The sequence below is a fragment of the Cryptosporidium parvum genome, chromosome 2 (genome assembly GCF_000165345.1).
Source record: "Cryptosporidium parvum Iowa II chromosome 2, whole genome shotgun sequence".
In the NCBI taxonomy this organism is placed as follows: domain Eukaryota; phylum Apicomplexa; class Conoidasida; order Eucoccidiorida; family Cryptosporidiidae; genus Cryptosporidium; species Cryptosporidium parvum.
In genome coordinates, this window is record NC_006981.1 from 571,133 (window position 1) to 593,971 (window position 22,839).

Sequence of the window (22,839 nt, forward strand, 5' to 3'; positions counted from 1 at the left end):
AAAGTATATTTCTAATTGGCATCTGTTTAAAATAGCGTTTAATGTAGGATTATATTTGGTATTGACATTCTGAGAATAAACTATGACAGCTAATGGGAATGATTTAGAGCTTATCACAAGCATTCTATCTAAGAATCCACTAATTCATAGGCCAGACATTGTATTTGGAAAATTGAGTGACGGCCTAGATTATTGTATATTTAACAGTGAATCGCAAAGAAACAGTTTCCACTTGAATCTTGTCTTAAATACGGGCAGTATTCATGAAGAAGAGTTTGAAAAAGGATTTGCGAATTTTGTCCAACAATTAATTTTAACCGAATTAAATAAAGAGCTGTTGAGAATTCGTACAGAGCATTTAACAAACATAACATCATCAACTGATTTTCACTGTACAATTTTCAACATATACAACGAAGTTGAAAATACCAAGCTTAATGACTCAGAACTTAGAGCAACTTTCTTCGATGTATTAGAAATTTTTTTGCTAACTATTTACAAATTCCGGGAGAAACTATCTTCGTCTCCAGATGTATTTTCAGACAGAATAGAAGAAATAAAAAATAAAACATTTGATATCATTGAAAAATCTGATAAATCTGTAGCAAACTATATCGAAAAGCAAATTTTCTTGCAATTTCATAGAAATACTCTATTACCTAAGAGATGGCCAATAGGAGAAAAGTCGAGTATTGAAAATATCACAGTAACAGGTTTATTAAAGTTTATTAATAAATGGTATCTTCCGAATAATATGTGTCTGTTTATTGTAGGAGACATTCCTGCTTCTAATGAACTTTTGGCAAACCACTTATCTAGTTTTGTTTCTGGAATTAAAAGTTTAAATCTTGAAAAACGAGCCTCTGGTATTAATTTATATGAAACTTCTAGTTCCCACAATATTTTTTCTGTGAAAGAGCGTATTGGACACAAAACTATAAATAACGCACTAAATATTATTGGCAAATACACAGGTTCAGATTTTCAAAGGGAAGTTGTCATTCAGCATCCAAATATTGATCAGGTCTCAATTTCTATTGGAGTAAAACTAGAGATTTGCCCATTAGTAGATGAAGGTGAGATTTTTATGAATGCAGTTGACACAATAATATCTAACGCTATACATACAAAGTTATTGAATTCACTATCTCAATTGGCATTTGATGAAGAATCAACATCTATATCTTGGGACTTTTACAATTCTTCTCGTGAAAATTGTGGTTGGAATACATTTTCCATTGTTAGCGATGAAAAGAACTGGAGAGCAGTTTTTAGATTAGGCATTCAACAGATTGTATCTATATGCAATAAAAAAATGTCTATGGAGGAGTTTGAAGAGATAGTATTAATTACTATCTCTGACTACAAAAAATCGGCAGAAGAAGAATTAGGAGATGACCCAAAGTTAGTTCTTGATGGTTTGATTGATGATTGGCTTTGCGGAAGCATCCCATTGAGTAAAAAGCAAGAATATCAACTATTTTGTAAAGTTGTAGACCGGATCAATCCCGAAATGATACAATGCAGGTGCAAAGCTTTATTTAGCCACATCATTTACTACTTTGACGAAAATGATCATTATAATAAAGAATCTTCCTCTACAGGATGTATTTTTGTGAGTAAGCCATTACATAATTCTTATCAGAATTCAGAAATTGATCAAGAAAACTCTATAAATACTTCGAACAACATCAGCAAAGCTCCAGAATCAGAGTCAGAATTTATCAAGTCACTACTTGAGGAATACAAGACATGTGTTTGTAAAGATCTTAAATTATCTGTTGAATCAGCTAAAAGTTATTCTAATGAAGTTTTTTTTGAGAAAAATAGCTACAAAATTGAGAGAATGTCAGAAAGCTTTGAATTTGGAATTTGGGATGCGCTCAAGGCATCTACATATATTACTATAGATAAGATTTTTGACTCTATAAGAACTAACTTTAATTCGCTTGTTGGCGGCTTAGTAAATTCGGATGAAAGCATTGAAAATTTGAATGGCAAATATTCCATAAAAGAGCTTGATTCACTTGCTGAAAGAATCAAATTTTATTCAGATAATTTTCAAAATGATTCATGCGAGCAAGGAAGCCATAGCTTACCAAATGACATTTGCGACTTAGGTCTTTAATATGTAAACAAAAAAATCTAGGAAATTATAATCTTTGAAATTATTAATCTCAAAAGCATAGTGTTTAAATTTTTTTTAAAAAGGTTCATATATATGAGACGAGAAACAATAATTAGTTAAATAATTAATAACAATTAATGTACTGGACTTAGAAAGCAATATTTTATATTTATTCAAAAATATATGATACCTGAGTGCCGAGGTATTTTTCTGAAACTATAGAAACTTTGTAATTTTGGATTTTGGATAAGTTTGTTAGAGTTAACGAAACATTGAAGTTATAGTGAAGATAGTGTCTTTCATTTTCCATTAATTTGAATCTTGATTTAGAAAGCCTCTCGAGAAATACTAATTTATTAGCTTTTCTATCTTCAATATAGACCCAAGATAGGTTAAACCAATATGAAGGGAACACTTTTCTATCATCTTTAATACATATTTCAACAAGTATGGTCAAATTATTCGCTTGGACACTTACTATTGTCGACTTTAACTGAAATAGAGGGATTTCATATAAAAAATTCAATATCTGTTCTATATTTAAATTTGCATCGTTCAATTCTTTCCTAATATTTATTTCTTTTGAAACTACTGTCTTGAATGCGATTTCATATAATGACTTGGATTTGAATTTCGATTCAAAAATGTCAAAGCTAACATTTTTTGTTTGGGGTATTTGGTAAAAAGGAGATACGAATGGATGACATTTTTGTTGTAAAGATTCAAGCAGCAGCACCGTTGAGCTAAATGCGCTTGGTGATAGATAATTTCCTAACTTATTGAGCTGGATAAATGCATGCAGAATTCTTGGAACTTGATCAAGGATAGAATTGATATCATTTATAAAGTCTACAACCGTAACTGGGATGGAAAAAATATTTGCCTGTAATAATATGAATACTTTTTGGTGCGGACTCGTCATTGGCTCAAAAGGTAGTTTTCCAAATGGCAAATACTTAAGCATCTTAGTACAAATTTTGTCTTCATTATGCCTGACAGGATATGTTTCGAATTCTTGCGCCTGTGAGATAAGAGACAATATTTCTACCCAAGAAACAAAGTGGTTTTTCAAAACTTTATAATTAAGAAATTTGTTCATTTTAGAAATGGTACAACATTTTATATAAAAGAATGAAGATATTTGTCCCAATAGTGTAGGAAATATGGATATTGGAGGGCTATTATTAGAAAATATTTCGGTAACTTTATTAATATTTGGAAATAATTTGCTCCAAGTACAATTTTGATTTTCTGAATACTCGGACTTTCCAGGCTTTAGTCCATCGACTTCTTGTTCTAATTCATATAATTCTCTAGAGTCCTTGAGATTATTTTGGAAATATGAGTTTGAAGTTAGGTTATATTTCGAACTTGTTGAATGATCATCTTGTCTACAAAAACTTATTCGAATGCATTTAAGCTCAATCAAAGCTCTTAATGTATCATTGATCAGTTTTTCTAAGATATAAACTATAAGTCTTACTCTTGGAACATCTAATAAAGAAGTTTGTCCCTCGGCTTGCGCTATTTCAACTTGAAAAACGTTCGGATCATAAAATGCTGGATTAATTACAACTCTTTTAAAGAAAAAAGAATTTGAGAGGAAGCATATAGCATCCGGAATTGATTTTATTGAAAGAGAAGATACTTCAGCATTAAAAATCTCAATTAGTGGCGATACTCCAAAACATGATTCAAGCGGAAGAGAATCATAAAGAAATCTTTTATAGAAAGGCTTCTTAGCCTCTAGTGTCATTATGCAGGCAACTGAATGTGAGTCGTATTGCGGTCTTCCTGATCTACCAACCATTTGAAGTACATCGGTTATTGGGTAGTCGATGTATTGGCCAAGTTTTGCATCAAAATACTCTGTTCCTTTGATGATTGCAAAATGAGCAGGAAAATTCACACCCCAAGCTAGGGTAGATGTAGCTACTACTATTTGAATCATTCCATTTAAGAAAAGATTTTCAACAAGGTTTCTATCTGATTCAGAAAGTCCTGCATGGTGAATGCCGATACCAGATTCTAGGGTTTGTTTTAGCGACTTATCTTTTGCCATACGAATTGAACCAGCCAAACTGAGGCCAAAACTATCTTTTTGCTCAGTATTAATAAATCTATTTGGTTGTCCCTCGCAATAGCACATATGAGATAGAGACATTGCAGTAATTCTTGTTTGCCTCCTTGATGCTACAAAAATTATTACAGGCTTTTTTGGAGAGTGCGTGAGAATTTTATTGTAAATTGGCCTGTTCATTGTAGCCATTCTGGGACAATAATTTTTTTCTTGAAATCCTGAAATATATACTGTGCAAGGTACTGGTCTAATCTCTGGGGGAAAATTATAGTAGCCAGAAGCACCAACTTCTAGCCAAGAAGAGAGCTCTTTTGCATTAGAAAGCGATGTAGAAAGTGAAAGAGATCTTATCTTTTTATTTACAGTGTATTTTTCAATAAAATGACTAATAAACCTAGTTTTACAAACCAGGGTTTCAACAACAGATCCTCTTGGTTCTTGACCTATTAAATGAATTTCATCAAAAATAATGAGTTTTATATCTTGAACAAAAGATCTTGACTTGGCCCACCATCTTCTTGTGAAACTTTCCCATTTTTCTGGTGTTGAAATAATTATCGATGCTTTTTCAAGTTCTAACAAGGAGGTTTGAGAGCTTCCAGTAATTAATACAACATTCAAGCCTAGGGTATTTGAAAATAAAAATTTCCAGTCATTAAATCTTTCATTTGCAAGAGACTTAAGTGGAGCAATATAAACTATTTTAGATTTTTTTTTTGATTCAGGTTTAAGCTTTGAAATACTTATTTTACTGTCTAGATCTGCAAATAAAGCTCTAAATATTGCAATTTCTGCAACCATCGTCTTTCCTGATCCAGTAGGAGCACCCAAAAATATATTTTCATCAGAATAGAACAAAATATGGAAAAGTTGAGATTGCACAGGATTTAAAAAAAATATCTTTTTATTATTATAATAATCAATTATTTCTGGATACTTTAACGATTTAATAGGAATTGGGGGTATGTTAAGGAGTTCAGTTATATCTGGAATTGAATTTAATGAGATAGAATTGAATTCACTATTTGTTTGTAAAAATTCTTTTTGAATATAAGATGATTGGGTAAAATTATCTAAAGCAGGCCTAAGATTGAAATCGATTTCAAAATCAAGATTAACCCACTTATCAGATATAATTCTAATATTTAAAAAAAATGGTGGATCTTCATCTGGAATTGGAATTAAGTCCGTGATTGAAATAGTACTATTCACACTTTTTTGTGTTACTTGGACCTGGTTAGTATAAAGAATTGCTCCATCGTTAGGATTTGTAACCCAAAGATAAAATTTTTCTCTTATTCCATGCCATCTTTGGCTCCATTTCCAATTAGGGTAAAGTTTAATCCCAAGTCTAACTATCTTCAATGTAACTGGAGATACAAGCGCTTCTTTGAAATCAATTTTCGGGATATATTTTATATACTCCGATATTTTTTCTGCATCAGAATAAACAATGTGTTTTAATTCACAAATTGCTAGATCTTTTATCATTTCCCATGATGCATAGTCTTCTAATTTTTTAATAGAGCCAATTTTTAGTGGGCCTTTAAACTTTGTATTTCTATTCGAACGCTCAGAAGCAAAAGTCTCATTAGGGTTTAAGGTTTTATCTAGAGAAGAAAAGTATACAAAATGTCTTAAGACTGATTGAGTATAAAAAATTCGCATTTCCAGCATTTTAGACCATTCCAATACTCTTTGTGCTCTTTCTGAAACTCCAAAAGTGCTAAGTTGAATCAATTCAAAAATAAATCTCAAGATTCTTGCTCCATTTTGAGAAATGTAAATGCTGTCCATTACAAGGGTCGGAGTAGTTATTTCGATTCGAAGTGAATATGCGATTAGAAGAAGCGCAACTTTGGAACTAACATTAGTAACATCTATTCTTTTCTTGACAATACTCGCAACTTGGCGGTTGCAAACTATATTCTCTAGTTCTTCAATTTCTTCCTCTCTTGGGGCCATACTTGAAAACTCTTTAGCCTTGCCAACAATTTCTAAGATATTGAAGTCACTTAAACAAGAGCCACTTTCAGAATTGCGTTCATCTTCTAATATAAGCTTCCTAAAAATATTTGCAGTATTGAAATCGATGTAGTATTTTGATGCTAATCTTCCATAGTGAGTGGGGCTGACTTCTTCATTGATTATATTGTAACGTATTAGCTTGGATTGATAGAGTAAATCTAAACATTTGCTTATATTGTTGTAACAAAACTGTGCTAAATTTGGGTCATTTATTATTTCTTCAGCTTTGAACCCATATGCTATTGGAGATTTTTTAACTCTAGTTACAAGGAAAGTATATTTCAACCATCTGCTTGCATCTTTGGCATTTAAAATTGAACCCCTAGCTATTTCAGCATTAAGCAAATTACACAAATTAGATTCATTTGAAAGTTGCGATTCAATAGGAGCTTGAAATGTCAGCTTTTTGACATAACTTTGTACTTTATCGCTAGATGTTATCATATATGCAGATCCAAGCTTCTCAAATTGAGGTCTTCCTGCACGCCCGAATATTTGAAGTATATCTAAAATTCCAAGATCCTTAAAACTACCTTTCTTGCTATCATATACATTAGTCCCCTTGATAATAACATGTCTTGCAGGTAAATTAACACCCCATGCTAATGTCGCTGTTGTAATCAGAACTCTAATTAGACCTTGAGAAAATAGTGCTTCAGAAAGTTTTCTTTGGCTTGAAATTAGTCCTGCATGGTGAATCCCTAAGCCAAAATTGAATAGGTCTTTAATTGATGAATTATCACAGTCTCTAAGTGCTTTTAGCAAGTAGTTACCACTAAATTCTTTTTTATTAACTTTATTCATTTCATCTGTTGAAAAATGATTTCCAATAGTTTTTTTTTTAATTAAGTTCTTAATGCTTCCATCAAATTCTTGATTATTATCTGAGCACGAAGTTCCTCGATTAAAACTACTTTTTATAGAGTGGATGTTTAACATTCTTTTAAAATAAAGTGCAGTAGAAAGAGTTTCATTTCTAGAATGTACAAAAACTAACGCTTGCTCATTTTTTTCCAAGCAATCTAAAACAATTTTAAATGCAATGGAATTATACAAGTCTGAAATACTAGAAATATCTTCCTTTGAATTAATCTGCTTTGATATTTTATCTTTCTGTCTTTCTTCTCTTTGTTTTTCTTTATTTAGAGAGCTATCTTGATTTGAAGTTTTATCATTTTTTTTTCGTATTTCTCTTTTTTTTTCAATATCTACTCGCTTTTCATTGACTCCTATAATTGTTTTCTCTAAAGGGGTAGGACGTAATGCTTGACTAAAGAAAAACGCGTCATTTTTGTTTACATTCAAGAAGGTTGCAAAATCTTCCCAATTTGGAAGAGTTGCAGAAAGACCTACTAGCCTTATTGGCCTTTGACTGATCTCAACATTATACAAAATTCTAGATACTATTGCTTCAACTGAAGGACCTCTTTCATCTCCCAACATATGTATTTCATCTAAAATTACGCATTGGAGAGAATTAAATAAGTTAACTTGCCCTGTGTTATCATCAAAGGTATAAGTTCGTGTCATTATGTCAAGTTTCTCGGGAACAGTCACAATAATGTGATTTCTATCTATCACTTCCTTTGGAACAGCTGCATCAGATGTAACTTCAACAACCTTAATCCTAAGTTCTTGTAAAGCTACAGAGTACTTTCGAGTTATTTCAGAAACTAATGATTTCATTGGTGCAATGAACACAATCTTGAACTTAATTGGGTCTGGCTCTTTATAATGTTCAGAAACACTGTCCGAATCTAGTGTATTTATTCCGACAAAATCGGAAATTGATCTTAGAATGGCAAGTAAAGCGATATTAGTTTTCCCAGAACCAGTTGGTGCAGCAACCAAAACATTTCTGTTTGATAGGTAAATTGAACTGAATACCTTTGACTGAACAAAGTTAAACATTTTTAAACCTTTAAATGCTGATCTTAATTTCTTATTTAATTTTTCAGTTGATATTAGTTGGGATTCTAATTCTTTTGAAACTGATGCTGGAATGATTAATGGAGAAATGAAGACCTTTTCAAAAAGTTCGGTTTTTGTTGTAACAACTTTTGGTTCTTCCACCGAAAAGTCAATCTTATTTTGAAAATCATCCGATACAAATTTATATATGCTTGTATTGTTTTGGCTCGTATTTTTTATAGCTTCATTATATTCTAATCTGTGCTCATCTTGAAGACTATTAGAATTGGAAATATCTACATAACTAAAGATAATACCAACCAGATTAATACATTCTTCCTTAGTGATATTTTCTTTATTTTGAAAAATTTGTTTATTATTATTGTTACATAATAATTGTTCTATTTCTAATATTAAATTTTCTAAATTTTCCAACACTATGCTAGTTAAAAATATTCCATCGTTTCCAAACAAATCCATAGTCTCAATCATAAAATTGTTCATGCTTTCTTCTAGAAAAAGGCGTGGCTTTGATAGGAGCCTTATCAGATCGGCCATTATATTGAACTTAATTTCTTCATTATTACAATTTGTCTCATCAATTAGGCTTTCTTGAGAAAGTTGAGCTGAAATTCTGCTAAGCTCCTTCCAAATAATACCAGTATATGGATATAACGAACAGATGTCATCGTGTTTAGCTGGCATTCTATATATAAATTTTATTTAGATATTTTCAACATTTATTTATAACGGGCGCAATGCAGTTGAAACATTTAAGACTTAAAAAAATAATAATTTAGGTATATATTTATTTTAGGAATTAAATAATAGCTACCACATATCTAAAGGCTTTAAATAAATAGTGAAAGTATTCACACACTGGTTGTTTTAAAAATAACTGAATAATTAATAACTTTATTTTAAATTTGGTATAATTCACTTAAAGTGCGGGTTTTTAAAAATGGTATTGCACTATTTACCTTTGAATAATACTTGTATATTCTGAAAGTTATCTAGTTCTTTTATAATGCTACAGTTTAATCTGGAATACGTAAAATAGTAATTATGAGCTACTGATATATATATTAACGAATATTTGTTAATATTGACATTAGTGATAGTTATTTGTCTAATTTACACGCAAGAGTTTTATTAGCTTTGCAAAAATAACTGCGTGCGGGTAATAAAAACTCGGTGGGGTGAATTGCCATAGAAGATGATAATAGTAGGATTAATTGGATTTGATAACGTAGTTGCAGAATATGCATTCAGGTTCATTGTGGAAAGGTTTAGTTTCAAAGGAATAAGACTCGTAGATTGTGAGCGAAATTGCAATTTTGATAATGCAGCGAACAAGTTAAAATCAACTAATAAGTTAGAAAGCCATTTTAAAACTTTTGGGGAGGAATGTGGCAAAAAAGCAATAAGACAAATTTGCTTTTGCGGAAGCGATTCAGAGGAATCTTATGATGATTGTATTAGGTTCAGAGCAAAGAAAGCTTTCATGATATCAACTACAGATTTGAACTCAAGTTATGTTATTTCAAAAATAACAAAAGAAAATGAATTTGATATCTTTTCAAATACATTTTTTGTTAGTTTGGCTATAGATCTACCTTTGATTTCTAAGCTTTCTTTGCTAGAAACGAATTACGAGAATGCAAATTTTGAAGAAGTTGAAAAATCTATTGAGGTATTAAAAAATTCCCCAGGAAAGTTAAAAGAACTTGCCTCAATATTGGTTCAAGATTTTGAAGAGAAAAAAAGGGGTATTTGTAGACTGGTAAGAAGATCTGATTATTATATCAGCTATTTCACAGATTTTTCCGATTTGGAGAAAAAGTTGATTAATCTCGGGCTATCTAAAATAGATTCACGCCCAAACTGGGATGAATATTTTATGAAAATTGCAAAACTAGCGTCTCAAAGGTCTAACTGTGTTTCAAGAAAAGTTGGATCGGTAATTGTTAAAGACAAAAAAATCATTAGTACAGGGTATAATGGGACTCCAAAGAATATGAAGAATTGTTTCGAAGGTGGGTGTACAAGATGCTCTAACCCAAATAGAGTAGAGGGAAAATCATTGGAAACTTGCTCATGCATGCATGCAGAGACAAATGCATTACTGTTTGCTGGGATTGATAAGTGTATTGGAGCAACTATATACGTTACATTGATGCCCTGTATCTCTTGTACGAAAAATATCATTCAATGTGAAATTGAAAGGGTCGTATTTACTACTGAGTATGCAATTCCAGACGAGATTTCCACCATTAAATTACTTAGAGATTCAAATGTAAAGGTGGATAGATTAGTGGAAAAACAGTCATGTTTATGAACAGACAAAAGTCCTTTAGAACGTAGTATAAAAAAAGGAAATAATTAAATAAATAAAGAAACTATTAATTAATTTTATTCTTCTGGCAAATCTATTTCATTTTGGAAAATGGAATGATTTATTTTAACTTCAGGCGAATTTTTGTCCCTGTCTTTATGATCATTTTCGATACTTTCAACTTGATTCTCTTCTTCCTCAATTATTTCGCTATAGGCATTCATTTCTGGAATATCATCATCTGAAAGGAATGCATCTTCATCAATTTCATATGTATCTCCTCCAGCAGCATCTTCATCATCAACGAAAAGTGATGGGTCGTAAACAAACAGGTCCCGTCCAGACATTTGTTTGCCTTGTTTTGCTGCATCAGCCTTAGCCTTCTCCTCTTCTTCCTTTTCTTTTTTTTTCTTCCATTCCATAAAAGTTTCAAATGTTACAGGCGTTCCTGGGCCTGGAAGCTCAAGCCTTTGCCTTTCAATTCTTTCCTCTAATGTTTCTTCTTCACCTTCTATGTCTCCACCGTCATCACTTTCTTGTTCTTTAATTACATAACCCACTGGCAAACAATGACGATATTTGCAATTGTCGCCTCCTTCTGGACATACCCAAAACCATCCATATTGTTTCTTCTCAACAGCTGAAAGGAAGTGCTTGCATATAATTTCTGTGCTAAATGATGTTGGTTCTTGGCTCAAAGGAGCTTTTTTTGAGCCAGAATTTTGTTTTTGATCTCTTTGATCAATATAAAGGTCAATTTTTTGCTCTGCTTTAATTGTTGAGGGATCAACTTTGCGTGCATCTTCTGCAGAAACTTTTTTGATATTTTCAGTACCTTTAAATAGAGCAGCTAAGAGAGCTTGCTGTTGTGCCTGCTTCTTTTTTTCTTCTTTTGCCTGCGCTGCTTTAAGCTCCTGGTTAACTTGCCCTCCTTTCGAGTTGTTTATTTGGGAAGTTACAGATTTTATGTATTTCTGTACGCTTTTACTTTTGTTTTTATTCTTTAGTCCGAACGTTTTGTCCTCAATGATTTTTTGTTTCTGCTTTTCTAAGGCTCTTTGTTGCCCTCTCTCTTGCTTACTCTGGTTCTTTGGTGGCATTTTACTACTTAAATAAAGCTTCCTTTTATCCTCTCACTAAATTATATTCAAAAAGAAAATTGTCAAAACATTGGCGGGCAAAACTAGCAATAACCAGTCTAATTACACAATTTTACTAATTTTATTCATAAAAACATTAATTAATGACTAATTATTTTCCTACTTATTCAAGAGTAATTGAAGTTTAATTCAAGGTGACAAATCCTTATTTAGATGCTACTATAATATCTATGATATTTATTTTATACATTGTAACTTTAATAAAGAAGGAGTCGGCTATATATTTATCTAGCAATACTTAGTTACTAGAAATCCTATTTAGGTTAAACTTGCAATATTTATGATAGTTGCAAACGATAGAAATACCACAAAAAGACCTAGTAATTTCAACAAGAATAGACTTACTTGGATTTCCTAGATCGACTGGATAGAGTTTCTTGTATTCTTGGTATTTTGGGCCGTCTTCAGGACCCCAAATTAGCTCGGATGCTAGATCATATATCTCTTGTCTCTTAATATCAGAGCCGCTGTATCTGGAATTATAGTAGCATGCCCAAGAAGCACAACTAGTTTCTTTTCCAAATTCAGACTCTGAGCAAAAGGCATTGTTGAAGCTTGACAATATCAAAGCTTTCATATTCTTATGAATTTCATCTAATTTTGCTGAGCAAATTATATCTAGTGGGACTAATCTACTAATATATCTGGATGATAATAAGCAACCAGAATCAATTTCACTCTTTCCTCTATTTTCTTGAGTCCTATGTTCATATGCACTTTTCATAAGCTTTTCAACCAAAGCAGATGGCTTATCATTTGAATCGTTAAATTGAATTAATACCAGACATCTTGATATATTGTCTATAAGTTTGAATCTGGAATTATCCTTCTTAAACTTCTTTGTCTCTAGTTCAATGCTTTCTTCAATAGTTAAATCATCATTTGGGTAATTCGGGCTTTCCTGTTCATTATATTCGGAATTACTTAAAAGAATTCTAGATATATCTCTATAAGCTGCAATACTTTTATTATTCACTGTAATTGACATCAAAATTCCTTTATTCAAAATTCTTAGATCAGGAATTCCTGATCTTGAATTATTTGATTTCCCAACAGGGAAGTATTTTCTTTTCTTATTCATTTGCAGTATATCCGCCAGCAATACCAAAAAGTGAAGTACCTCAATTAAATTAGCTTTTTGTTTCTATCGATCGAATTTTAATTATTTTTATAGTGGCGGGTTTAAATCTAGAACTATAAACAGATTATTAAAGTGCCGTGCCTCTTTCTAGATTTTGTTTAATTTCAGAAGTATATTCATGATAAGCCCTGTCTAATTTCTCATTGTACTTTTTATTCCCCTGATTTATATGATATATATCAGGCCTAATATAAATTGACTCTGATATGAATCTTTTTCTTTGGTTCTTTATATACTGATTTATTAGCAAATTCTTATCGTTGTCAGAGGGGACATGAGAAGTCCGAAGAAATTCGGACCTTTCTGGATTAGCTTTCAACTCGCTCATCTGTTGTTCATACTTTTCTCTATCGAAAATAATTTTTTTGTTTGTACTTGAAATAAGACCTTTTTTTCTATTTTTTGTTCTAATTCTATTATTTTCCGTCACATTCTCAAATTTCTGTGAATTTCTTTGAATTCTCCAAAGCTCTGTACTTCCGAAACGAATATCACACGTATATTCTACTTTCGAATCATTTTTTGCAGTTCTCAGCGCAGAGCTCTCGATAAATTCCTCATTCGAAAACTTTAAAAGTTTATCTAATTCCTTCCTCCTTTCGTTTCTAAATATTTCCATATTGAAAATCATTGCAGAATGAACTTTTGTATTCAAACTGTTCAGTGTCTCTATCTTCTCATTATTTCGTAACTCATCTTCACTGCGGAATAAAAATTCAAGTAAGTGCCTCGAACTATTTGTTTTTTTTTCCGCTATCATAGCTTGAAAACTTTGTTCATTTCTTGAATTAAAATAGACTGCAATATTTAGAATATGGAGGGTTTGTATAAATGCAGTACACTTAAATAAATGTTTACTTCTAATAAAAGGGAGCCTACCAATGATTTAGAAATTTATTTATAGCGCAACTTTTTATTATTCAAATTTTATTTAGAATGTTAATAAATTAAGATTAGTTCGGAATAGCAACCTTTTATTAATTGATAATGCTTTACAAATTTCTTTAGGTTTATTTGTTATTCGCATTAGCTAAAATTCATGAATTTCTCGCGCGCAGGAATTCTTTTCAAAAATAAATCATTATTTCTTAATGAACGAAAAAGAAATTTCATTTGCAGTTCCAACGGGTAAGTTAATTGCAATGTTTTATTTCAAATATATATTTGAAAATATATAATTTTTTTAATGATTGATTAATTCTTAATTCATTTATTAGGGACTCGCAAAATTATACAAATTCGAGATTCAAAAACAAATAAATCAACTACTAAAGAAAATTACGTTTTGAGGTTAAGGGCTTGCTTATCATGTCGAATAATTCTAAGTGATCAACAATTTTACGAAGGTGGGTGTCCAAATTGTACCCATCTTGCAATGGAATTTGATCGCCAGAAGGTTAACTCTTGTACTTCAATGTCGTTTAAAGGGTAAGTATGATAACTGTAGAATGTCTGTTATTACAGAATGCTCAATAATGATAAAACTAATTTATTGGTTAGAATGATATCTATGCTAAAGCCAAATGAATCATGGGTTGCAAGATACAATAAACTTTTGCCTAACATTGTACCAGGGTGCTATGCAGTTTCAGTTAGTGGAGATATGGTTTCAGATGACGAAGGCAATTATAATGGAGAATACTAATTAATAAATCTCAACTATTTCATTCTTGTGGAACAAATCGAGTTTATTGATCCTTTTTATAAATTGCTAAATAATTTAATTTATTCATATTTTCACATTCAATAAAAATATTAGGCCCGGGAATATATATTGTTCCTGTTTTAGCTACTTTATATAAGCCATTTTTTCTTGCAAAACCATCAAGTTCATTCGGTTTAATAAACTTTCTCCAGCTATGTGTCCCCTATGTTCGTGAATTGATTCGAAATAGTCAATCGAACTTACTTTTGGTATCATTTCAAAAATTTTCTCTCCAAAGATAATTGAGTATATGTAGCAAAGAACAGTTCGATTAAGTGTTGTAAACAATACGATTCCATCCTTTTTAAGTAAATTACCTGACCGGGTTACAGAGATAATAAATCTTAGGTATTGGAACTTACTTATTAATTTAACAAAAATGCCTGGATTATTTACATGTTCAATAACCTCTGAAGCTACAATAATATCAAATATCTCACTTTTTTGTATGTGTTCGATTCCGCCTTTGAAATATCTCAGACTCCTAGGTTTTGGCATACTATTCATGAAATTATTAAGTTCATTTTCATTATTGAATTTAGAGATTTCTTTAAAGCTGGTGGAATTACAAAGTGCATTTTTGTAAGCTATGTCTATAGACTTATAGGATGCGTCGACTCCAAGTACATCCCCTCCTAATTCTGAGAGTCTTTCCGAAAAAATTCCTGCGCCAGAGCCAATATCCAATATCTTTTTGCCACTTAATGGACCATTTAAACTAGCAGACTTATTAGAAATATGTTCAAGCAAGAAACTTGTTCTCAAATGGTTAAATTTTAATAGAATACTATCATGAGTTTCTGGGAACCAACTATAACTTGAATACGCATCAAAATTATTTATTTGCTTAGCGTCTATTGTACTAAATTTGTATGATCCATAAATCTTGTTTTTCTGCAAAATACGCAAATAGTTTCTAAAATCTATTCCAAAGAATCTGTTATTTTCTAATGTTGAATAACAACTTGAAAATAGAGATTTTTTGAAAGAAAAATTCCTAAACATGAATTAGTATAAAACTAAGGAAAATCATTTAAAATAATTTAACACGAATCAAATTAAGCGCATTATTCTGAAATATTTGTTTGCATGTGATAAAAAATTACATGTATATAAAATTGTTAATTTTACTCTATTAGAAAAACAAATAAAATTATATTCATGATTCGCTAGATTCAGACAAAACAGTCCTTACATTGTGTATTTTTTCAACCCACTTATCTCTCATTTCGGAAGAATCTGAATGAAGTATTAGTGACGATGGTATACTGTTCTTTGTGAAATCTAGCGCAAAACAAGGGATGAATTCATTTTCCTTACTTGTTGCAAGATTGAAGACTCGAATTTGCCTTACAAATCGAATTGGAATAGTTTCACAGTAGACGGTGTCATTTGGGTGATGACACCAAATAAGCGCCCCATCTGACCTTAAGATAAAGAATCTTTCTTGCCAAAGTCTGCTTTCAGATGATTCATTCTCACTGGATGCGATTAAATCGGACATTTGCTTCTTTTTTTGAGAAAGAGGGTTTTCAAGTGCTAAAGGCGGATTTATACAAATGCCTAAAAACCCAAAGTGATATGTAGGAATCGAAACAAGTAGGCTTGTTTCTCTGTGTGGCAAGAGCATAAATGAACTCTTGTTTATAATGGCTAGAACAAGAGAATATTGATTTTCCGAATTAAATAATCCAATAAGATTGTCAGGTTCTGCGACAATCGGAGGGTTCTCGCCGTAAACTGAAATTAAATTTTGGAATGCACTAGCTCTTTCTGGAGATAAAACATCTTGTTTTTGATCAGATGCACTATTAGAGGTGTTTTTATTACTCATAAATCCAAGCCAAAATGAATTCAATTTTTCAGGTTTGGTTTCAGTAGATCTGTTGATAGAAGTTTCTGCAGTTGCTTGAGAAAGAAGAATTTCTGATGGGGTAGTGAGCGTGCGATAAGAGGTAGTGAATTCATCAAGGAACTCACTTCTACGGCTAACTTCAAGAAGAATATCATCCCAGCCATCAACCTTAAGCAAAAGAAGCACATTTGAGTTTTTTGGAACGATTATTTCTTCAAAGTCAACTATTGGTGCAGCCTGAAGAAGTTTTAATGGAGAATACTGAAACAGTGCAAATCTTTCAGATGTTAAAACAAGAATTTGCCTAAATAAATTTATTGGGCAGTCAAGAGGGGGTGGAAAGCATGACTTTTCAAGCCCTCTTGCTGTGTAATTAATAACAATATCACTCCAAATTCCCTTTTTCCTTTCTGCAGAAGTTAAACCCATTTCATCTAACCGATCCAAATTTTGTTCCATTGCAGCATGATCTCCATTTTTGCCTTTGTATATACTCGAAATGTTTCTGCTACTTGCAAACCCAAGCATATTCCAAACGGAATGTTCAACAACATCTGAATCTCGGCTTTCAAACTCCGGAGTTGAAAAAACACAAAAATCATCTCTACATGAAGAAACTGGTTCATTTCCACTAATCCATGCTGACAACATGACCTTGTTTTCATCTTCTTGAGAATCAAAAGTTTGGCAGCAAAATGATATTTCTTTCAAAGTTTCGGAATGATCCGGCTCATAATTACTTAAAGAGTTTGCATTTAATTGCTGAGCTTGAGGTTCCTTGTATTCTGCATCTGAAGGTTCATTATTATCAAATTTATCCAAATCAAACTTCAAAATTTGTGACTTGGCTTGGATCACGTTTGCAAGTTGGCCTGATGAATTTTTGATATTTAGTAATATGCGTCTTTTTATTAATACTTCTTGTATATCTGCATTTACTGCAAAGTGAATTAATGTATTTCTGCGATTATCCTGTGCTTGCACATCACTTCCACATGTTAAAAATAACTCAGTCATAAGCAAATTATCTTTAAGTATTGATATTGATATGGGTACGAACCCTGAAAAGCTTTTCCTATTAACAATATTTATTTGTTCTTCGAATGAAAAATGTTCAAGAAGTAGCTGGAGAGTCTCAATATGTTCTAAATAAGAAAATATATGTAATAAGTTCCAACCATACCCAAAACTAAGCTTCAATAAAGAATCAATGAATTTTTTAATACTAAATTCATTCACGCAAGTTTCAGACTCCTCAAATTCAATTTTTTGAGGCTTAGATAATTCAGAATTAATTTCAGATATTATTTCATTGAGATTGGTGATTAAAGGCTCAGGATCATTTTTTATTACCGATTTAATTATTAGCTTAAACAAATGTTTGGTTTTCAAATATTCTTCGCATTCTCTATTAATTGTGTGTTGACTATTATTAAAATTATCTTCAACAAATTTAATTTGTGAATTGTTTATATCCAAAAATAAAATATCCAATAATATTTGGAACATATTTATGGATGGCTCTCTGACTGATTTTTCAGAATCAATCAAAATTCTATTCAAGAACTTCTCTATTACAGCATGCTCGGATTCTAAACAATTTAGAATATGATCTCTTTCTTTGCAAAGCGACTCTGTGTGATTTACTGAATTTAAAGGAAGTTGATTAATTATTAAATCAGAAAAGTGAGTGATTACCCAATTTTGTATTAAATTAATTGTTTTGTCACTTAGTTCATTTTCCTCCAAATTAGCATTTGGGTTAGGCAAATTAATTACACCGTCGATTAATACCTTGGAGAATGAAATAATTTTTTGACTCAAATTATCATCGTAATTCAGATTATTTTTAATTAATTCTTTTAAATGATCTGATAATGATAGAGAATGAATAATCAAATCAGCGGCGTCACTTATTGATTCGGAATTCATTACTTTATTTGTAGTTTTTATCTGCAAAAGCGCAATCAATTTTAATAATTTTAAGCAATCAGATTTCAATAAATCAAGGTCACTTTCCAAGGAGTTAATTTTAGAGTCATAGATGCCTTTTTGAGCTTTCTCTTTCTCAGAAAAAAGTTGTTTCGTGCCTTTACTTTCGCTTAACAATAACTGAATTTCACTTTCCTTTTCAATCTCAAATTCTGAAAATCTTGTTCGTAAAGCAATATAGTCCTCTTCTTTATCCTGTAAATTGCTTTCAAGCTGGGAAATATGAAGTCTCAAATCTGCAATTTCTTTATATAAAGACTCTTTATCGGTAAGCAGGTCCTCAACAATACGAGGGGAAGAAGCTTCTATAATATGTTGTTGCTTTAGATTATTGATACTTTGTTGCTCAAGATAAGAAATCTTTTCATTCAATGTAGAGATCTCGTCATTCAGGGTTTTTATTATATTTTGAAGCTTGGAAATTTCAGTTCCATCTTGTTTAATACGTTCCTTGAGAGTATTAATTTCATCATTTTTACCCTTTTCAAGTTCATAAAGTTCATTAAGAGCATCATCCCTCGACTTTACTAGTTTTTCTAGTCTAGAGATTTTTTGTTCAAGTATTTTGGTTTGTTCAAGGTTTTCTGATCTTGGAAGTTCTACTTCATCCTCGATTCCAATGTCCATCTTAAAATTTAATTTGAGTCATAAAAAATCAAAAAACTGCCAAAAAATAAGTTAATAATTCAATAGCTTATTATTAAATTTTAAGTTTTCACTTTGAACACTTAAAATTTCTCAATTTTTATGTTCATGTTATTGCTTTTTTTTTATTATTAATTTCACGTATGCAATACTCTGTAAGGCGGGGATGTGTGTCATGATCATGACTGTTTTTTAATACCGAACAATTATTCAAGGAAAAATTAATAAATTAAGGCATCAAATTGAATAAATAAATTATTTCCTTTTAGTTAATTATTTTAAGAAGCTTTTATAACTCTTTCAACTGCCGCTTTTCAATCTTATATTATGAAATCCAAATCTGAGTAACGAGCATATCTTTTATTTGTTGATTCAGGGAGTTATACCATTTTTCTAATTTGTAAGGCATTAATGCCCTTTTACAATTTTCTGACTCCTCGTTCCCATTGTTTATTGCAAATCCATAGGCTATTTCAGATGAAGGTTGTTTCAGTACCCAGCCTCCAGTTTTCCCAATATTAATGCATTCTAAAGTATAAGTTAGAAACGAGTTTGATTCATGGGAATAAAATATTTCCCCATCTTTTTTTCTATTTTTTATAAATATTAATTCTTCAATTCCAATTGAAGGAGCATTGACAACCAAAAATTCTGATTCAGAAAGTGGTGCTTTAGTTTCAACTTGCGTAGTAGCATCGAGTGACCAAAAATAATTAGGGTCAACAAGAAAGTATGCCTTAGAGGCTAATAAATCATTTAATTCATCTGAAATTTTTCTTGTTGATGATCTGGCAGCTATTATATCTTTTTTCGAACATTTAATTATCGAAGTAAAAACTGATCCAATCAATATAAATATTAAAAATAAATTATTTTTCATGTTTGCTTCTTAGTCATCGAAAACACTAATTTTAAATTATGTATTAAAACAAGAATAAGTCTAAAGTTTCTTTATTTTTTTTTGTAAGGTTATCACAATTATTTTAAGATTTAATCAAATATTGACGGGTTTGGGCTTATATAGACAATTTGGCACTATACTTTCTCTAAATAAAAAAAATATTGATTAATCTAAATTAATAATTTAAACGTGTTAAAATTCAAAATTTGCATGAAATCACAAATTATTCCAATAAATTTTATTTCATATTTGCTCGACTTTTAAGTACACAATTTGTGTGTACTAAATCAAAAATTTCGCTTAGGATATACACAAATAAATCAAGTGAATAATTTAAAGAAAAATATATTTTAGGAGAAATGTCAACAATATTTCGATTTCCTCCAACATCAAGTATTGCAATTAGTGCAATTTCTAAAATAAGCGAGTTGTCGAAAGAAAATATTCCTTCTACTCGTAGTTTACAACCAAACGACGAAATTCAATTAAATAGTAAGGTTAGCGAGAGAAGTAATTTTGAAGAACAAGCAAAGGCTGAGAAAACTCCAAATAACGCAATTATTAAGTTGTTGGAGGACAAGAAGAACGAAATCAAGAAGAACATAGAAAATCTTGCAAATCAACTAAGAAGACATATCCGTCAAGTTGAATATATAGATTCAAGAATTTGTGAGCTGAGGGGAGAGAAAATAGATTTACAGAGCTCAAGGTTAATATCTAGTCTTAGATTAGATTCTGAACATTATCAAACCAGTCTTTCGAGGCTTAGTACGGCTATTAACACTGGAATTAACACTCCAAATTGCGAGCTTGCAAGTAGTAATGAGGCTGAAGTCAGAAGCAATATTCTCTCTTATAAAATGGAAGGCGATTGGTTAATTGTGCCAGAATTTAAAGAAGTCGTCTCTAGGACAGTAAATTCCTCATAAAAAGAAATGAATTAGTTGTGAATTTAATCATTTTAATTGATTTAGGATGCAGTTGTGCCAAATAAGTTTAATAACGACTCTGGCGCCATAACACTTAGGCGGTTAAGGACAATTTTACACGAGTTTTGCGGTATTTAATTTTAATCTGAAGGAAATTGTTTGTCGTCTTAAAATGAAGTCACGTCTAAACTAGAAGGAGGTAAAAGAAAAAACAGTTTTTAATCGTTTGCAAAGGTGATTGCTCTTTATTAGGTTGTATTTTGCGTAACATATAAAGATGGTAGGTTTATAAGATCTAATTTACTGGGAGTGAATTTAACTATTATTAATTCTGTAGGACTCTGCCCCAAAGCTTGCAAAAGTTGAGAAGATTTTAGGCCGTACAGGATCCCGTGGTGGTGTAATTCAAGTTAGAGTACAATTTATGTCTGGTGAATCTGAACTTGCAGGTCGTTCTCTGATCCGTAACGTCAGAGGCCCTGTCAGAGAAGGAGATATCTTAGCTTTATTAGAAACTGAAAGAGAAGCACGTCGTCTTCGTTAAGGTCTAGTAGTAAAGTATTCTAAATGTTTTAATAACTTATTATTACACTAATTCGGTCGTTTTTTCACTCTTAATTTCATTTTTGTCTATTTTTTACTTGCGGAATAAGAAGATTATTCTACCGAGCTTAAGGACTAGTATGCAATTAGATTTTGACATAAATTTACTAATTCCAATAGGGCATCTAATATGAATTTGCTACGTATCAAATCATACTTCTAACTATTAATTTCATTGAGCCTCCAGAGTACTATGGAAGGCTCTGGGAGACTTGATGTAGTCATAATCAAATTATTATTTAAATCCGGATGTTTGGATATAGATGTAACAATTGCATTGGAAGGAGAGATAGGAGTCAAAGAGTATAAATATTTTGCTGTGTGTAAGCAATATACAGACGCATCCCCCACAGGGGCTGTTGCAGGGTTAATCCTAGGAACAAATACTTGATCTCTCCAAACTACGGAAAATCCTGTAAGCATAGGCAAATGATTGTTGTCACATATATTGTTGTAATAATCCTTTTGAAGTTTTTTTGAATTTTCCCAACTAATATTCGACTTTTCTGTTTTCTCTTGCCCAAATTTCCAAATGCAAGATGAGGAGTCTCCAGTACAGAGCAGATGTTCATCATTAAATGAGAATATAGAATGTAGAGAGTAATTAGATCCTTGCGGTCCAGATAGCGTTTTTAAAAGTTTCAAGTTTGAGGACCTCCAAATTCGTATTTTTCCGTCAAATGATGTTGAAGATAAGACTCTTTTATCATTACTCTGCTCCAGGCTAGTAACGGGAGCTTCGTGAGATAGAACTTGAGAAACAAAACCCTTCTTCCTAAGATCCCAGCTTCTAATGTAACCATCATATCCACCTGAGAATATTTGTTGGTAAAGTAATTCATTTGGTACTGAAATACATGTACATGCTCCTTCATGTGTATTTTCTAAATTCATAACGGTTAAACCCAAAAGCGAACCACTTTTTTTAATTCCAGCTCTAAGATCATAAATACTTATTGCCCCAGGAGAGAAACATGCAGCCAACAAGTTTCCTGATTGATCAGTTTTTATATCGTTTAATCCGCCATTACCAAGTTCGTAGTTTTTGATTCCAACTTTCTCATGTGATAAAATCCTTTTTCCTGTTTCCAATGAATGTACATAAATTTCGCCTTTATCTGTCCCACATGCAGCAGCCTGCCCATTAATAGTAATTACGCCTCTAACTATCGAACTTTCATTGTACTTTTCATTATTATGTTTAAAAGATATTCTCATTATTGGAATCCACGGTTTATAAAAAAAAATGCTATTGCCAATCTCATCGTTATTTTCTACCATAATTAATTTCTATATCGCCGTCCATATATATTTTCTCTGCAGGAAATAACACTTTTTGTGAAATTAGAGATTCACTGCGCCAAAAAAAAAGCAAGTACCATAATAAAAAAATAAATTCATATCTATCAGAACAGCAAATTTAGAG

At 31.4% G+C, this 22,839-nt stretch overlaps 13 protein-coding genes across 13 annotated transcripts; 5 read left to right on the forward strand and 8 right to left on the reverse strand.

The window, feature by feature from the left end:
- Positions 1 to 82: 82 nt before the first annotated feature.
- Positions 83 to 2,128, forward strand: cgd2_2760 (peptidase'insulinase-like peptidase'; the record flags this gene model as incomplete). Its single annotated transcript, XM_626476.1, has 1 exon — positions 83 to 2,128. The coding sequence occupies one exon, from the start codon at positions 83 to 85 to the stop codon at positions 2,126 to 2,128; it is 2,046 nt and encodes a 681-aa protein (XP_626476.1).
- Positions 2,129 to 2,297: 169 nt separating this feature from the next.
- Positions 2,298 to 8,852, reverse strand: cgd2_2770 (U5 small nuclear ribonucleoprotein 200kDA helicase, Pre-mRNA splicing helicase BRR2 2 (RNA helicase plus Sec63 domain); the record flags this gene model as incomplete). Its single annotated transcript, XM_626477.1, has 1 exon — positions 2,298 to 8,852. The coding sequence occupies one exon, from the start codon at positions 8,850 to 8,852 to the stop codon at positions 2,298 to 2,300; it is 6,555 nt and encodes a 2,184-aa protein (XP_626477.1).
- A 511-nt stretch (positions 8,853 to 9,363) lies between these two features.
- Positions 9,364 to 10,485, forward strand: cgd2_2780 (dCMP deaminase, Dcd1p like; the record flags this gene model as incomplete). Its single annotated transcript, XM_626478.1, has 1 exon — positions 9,364 to 10,485. One exon carries the CDS (start codon positions 9,364 to 9,366, stop codon positions 10,483 to 10,485), a length of 1,122 nt encoding a protein of 373 aa, XP_626478.1.
- Positions 10,486 to 10,559: 74 nt separating this feature from the next.
- On the reverse strand, positions 10,560 to 11,582 carry cgd2_2790 (conserved hypothetical protein; the record flags this gene model as incomplete). The annotated part of the gene is made up of 1 exon (XM_626479.1): positions 10,560 to 11,582. One exon carries the CDS (start codon positions 11,580 to 11,582, stop codon positions 10,560 to 10,562), a length of 1,023 nt encoding a protein of 340 aa, XP_626479.1.
- Positions 11,583 to 11,880: 298 nt separating this feature from the next.
- Positions 11,881 to 12,723, reverse strand: cgd2_2800 (THUMP RNA binding domain containing protein, Yg1232wp-like; the record flags this gene model as incomplete). Its single annotated transcript, XM_626480.1, has 1 exon — positions 11,881 to 12,723. The coding sequence occupies one exon, from the start codon at positions 12,721 to 12,723 to the stop codon at positions 11,881 to 11,883; it is 843 nt and encodes a 280-aa protein (XP_626480.1).
- A 127-nt stretch (positions 12,724 to 12,850) lies between these two features.
- Positions 12,851 to 13,543, reverse strand: cgd2_2810 (conserved hypothetical protein; the record flags this gene model as incomplete). The annotated part of the gene is made up of 1 exon (XM_626481.1): positions 12,851 to 13,543. The coding sequence occupies one exon, from the start codon at positions 13,541 to 13,543 to the stop codon at positions 12,851 to 12,853; it is 693 nt and encodes a 230-aa protein (XP_626481.1).
- Positions 13,544 to 13,981: 438 nt separating this feature from the next.
- Positions 13,982 to 14,428, forward strand: cgd2_2820 (transcription factor, putative; the record flags this gene model as incomplete). The annotated part of the gene is made up of 2 exons (XM_001388187.1): positions 13,982 to 14,211; positions 14,284 to 14,428. Coding segments are annotated over 2 exons (375 nt in total), but the record flags the coding sequence as incomplete, so codon positions are not given.
- Positions 14,429 to 14,572: 144 nt separating this feature from the next.
- Positions 14,573 to 15,493, reverse strand: cgd2_2830 (Coenzyme Q3 , methyltransferase, putative; the record flags this gene model as incomplete). Its single annotated transcript, XM_001388188.1, has 1 exon — positions 14,573 to 15,493. The coding sequence occupies one exon, from the start codon at positions 15,491 to 15,493 to the stop codon at positions 14,573 to 14,575; it is 921 nt and encodes a 306-aa protein (XP_001388225.1).
- A 154-nt stretch (positions 15,494 to 15,647) lies between these two features.
- On the reverse strand, positions 15,648 to 18,980 carry cgd2_2840 (pleckstrin homology (PH) domain containing protein with N-terminal ankyrin repeats; the record flags this gene model as incomplete). The annotated part of the gene is made up of 1 exon (XM_626482.1): positions 15,648 to 18,980. A coding segment is annotated over one exon (3,333 nt), but the record flags the coding sequence as incomplete, so codon positions are not given.
- A 325-nt stretch (positions 18,981 to 19,305) lies between these two features.
- Positions 19,306 to 19,860, reverse strand: cgd2_2850 (hypothetical protein, possible signal peptide; the record flags this gene model as incomplete). Its single annotated transcript, XM_626483.1, has 1 exon — positions 19,306 to 19,860. The coding sequence occupies one exon, from the start codon at positions 19,858 to 19,860 to the stop codon at positions 19,306 to 19,308; it is 555 nt and encodes a 184-aa protein (XP_626483.1).
- Positions 19,861 to 20,240: 380 nt separating this feature from the next.
- cgd2_2860 (hypothetical protein) lies at positions 20,241 to 20,810 on the forward strand (the record flags this gene model as incomplete). Its single annotated transcript, XM_626484.1, has 1 exon — positions 20,241 to 20,810. One exon carries the CDS (start codon positions 20,241 to 20,243, stop codon positions 20,808 to 20,810), a length of 570 nt encoding a protein of 189 aa, XP_626484.1.
- A 337-nt stretch (positions 20,811 to 21,147) lies between these two features.
- cgd2_2870 (40S ribosomal protein S28, no good start Met) lies at positions 21,148 to 21,354 on the forward strand (the record flags this gene model as incomplete). The annotated part of the gene is made up of 1 exon (XM_626485.1): positions 21,148 to 21,354. A coding segment is annotated over one exon (207 nt), but the record flags the coding sequence as incomplete, so codon positions are not given.
- Positions 21,355 to 21,572: 218 nt separating this feature from the next.
- Positions 21,573 to 22,694, reverse strand: cgd2_2880 (WD-40 repeat protein, putative; the record flags this gene model as incomplete). Its single annotated transcript, XM_001388189.1, has 1 exon — positions 21,573 to 22,694. The coding sequence occupies one exon, from the start codon at positions 22,692 to 22,694 to the stop codon at positions 21,573 to 21,575; it is 1,122 nt and encodes a 373-aa protein (XP_001388226.1).
- Between the last annotated feature and the right edge of the window lie 145 nt (positions 22,695 to 22,839).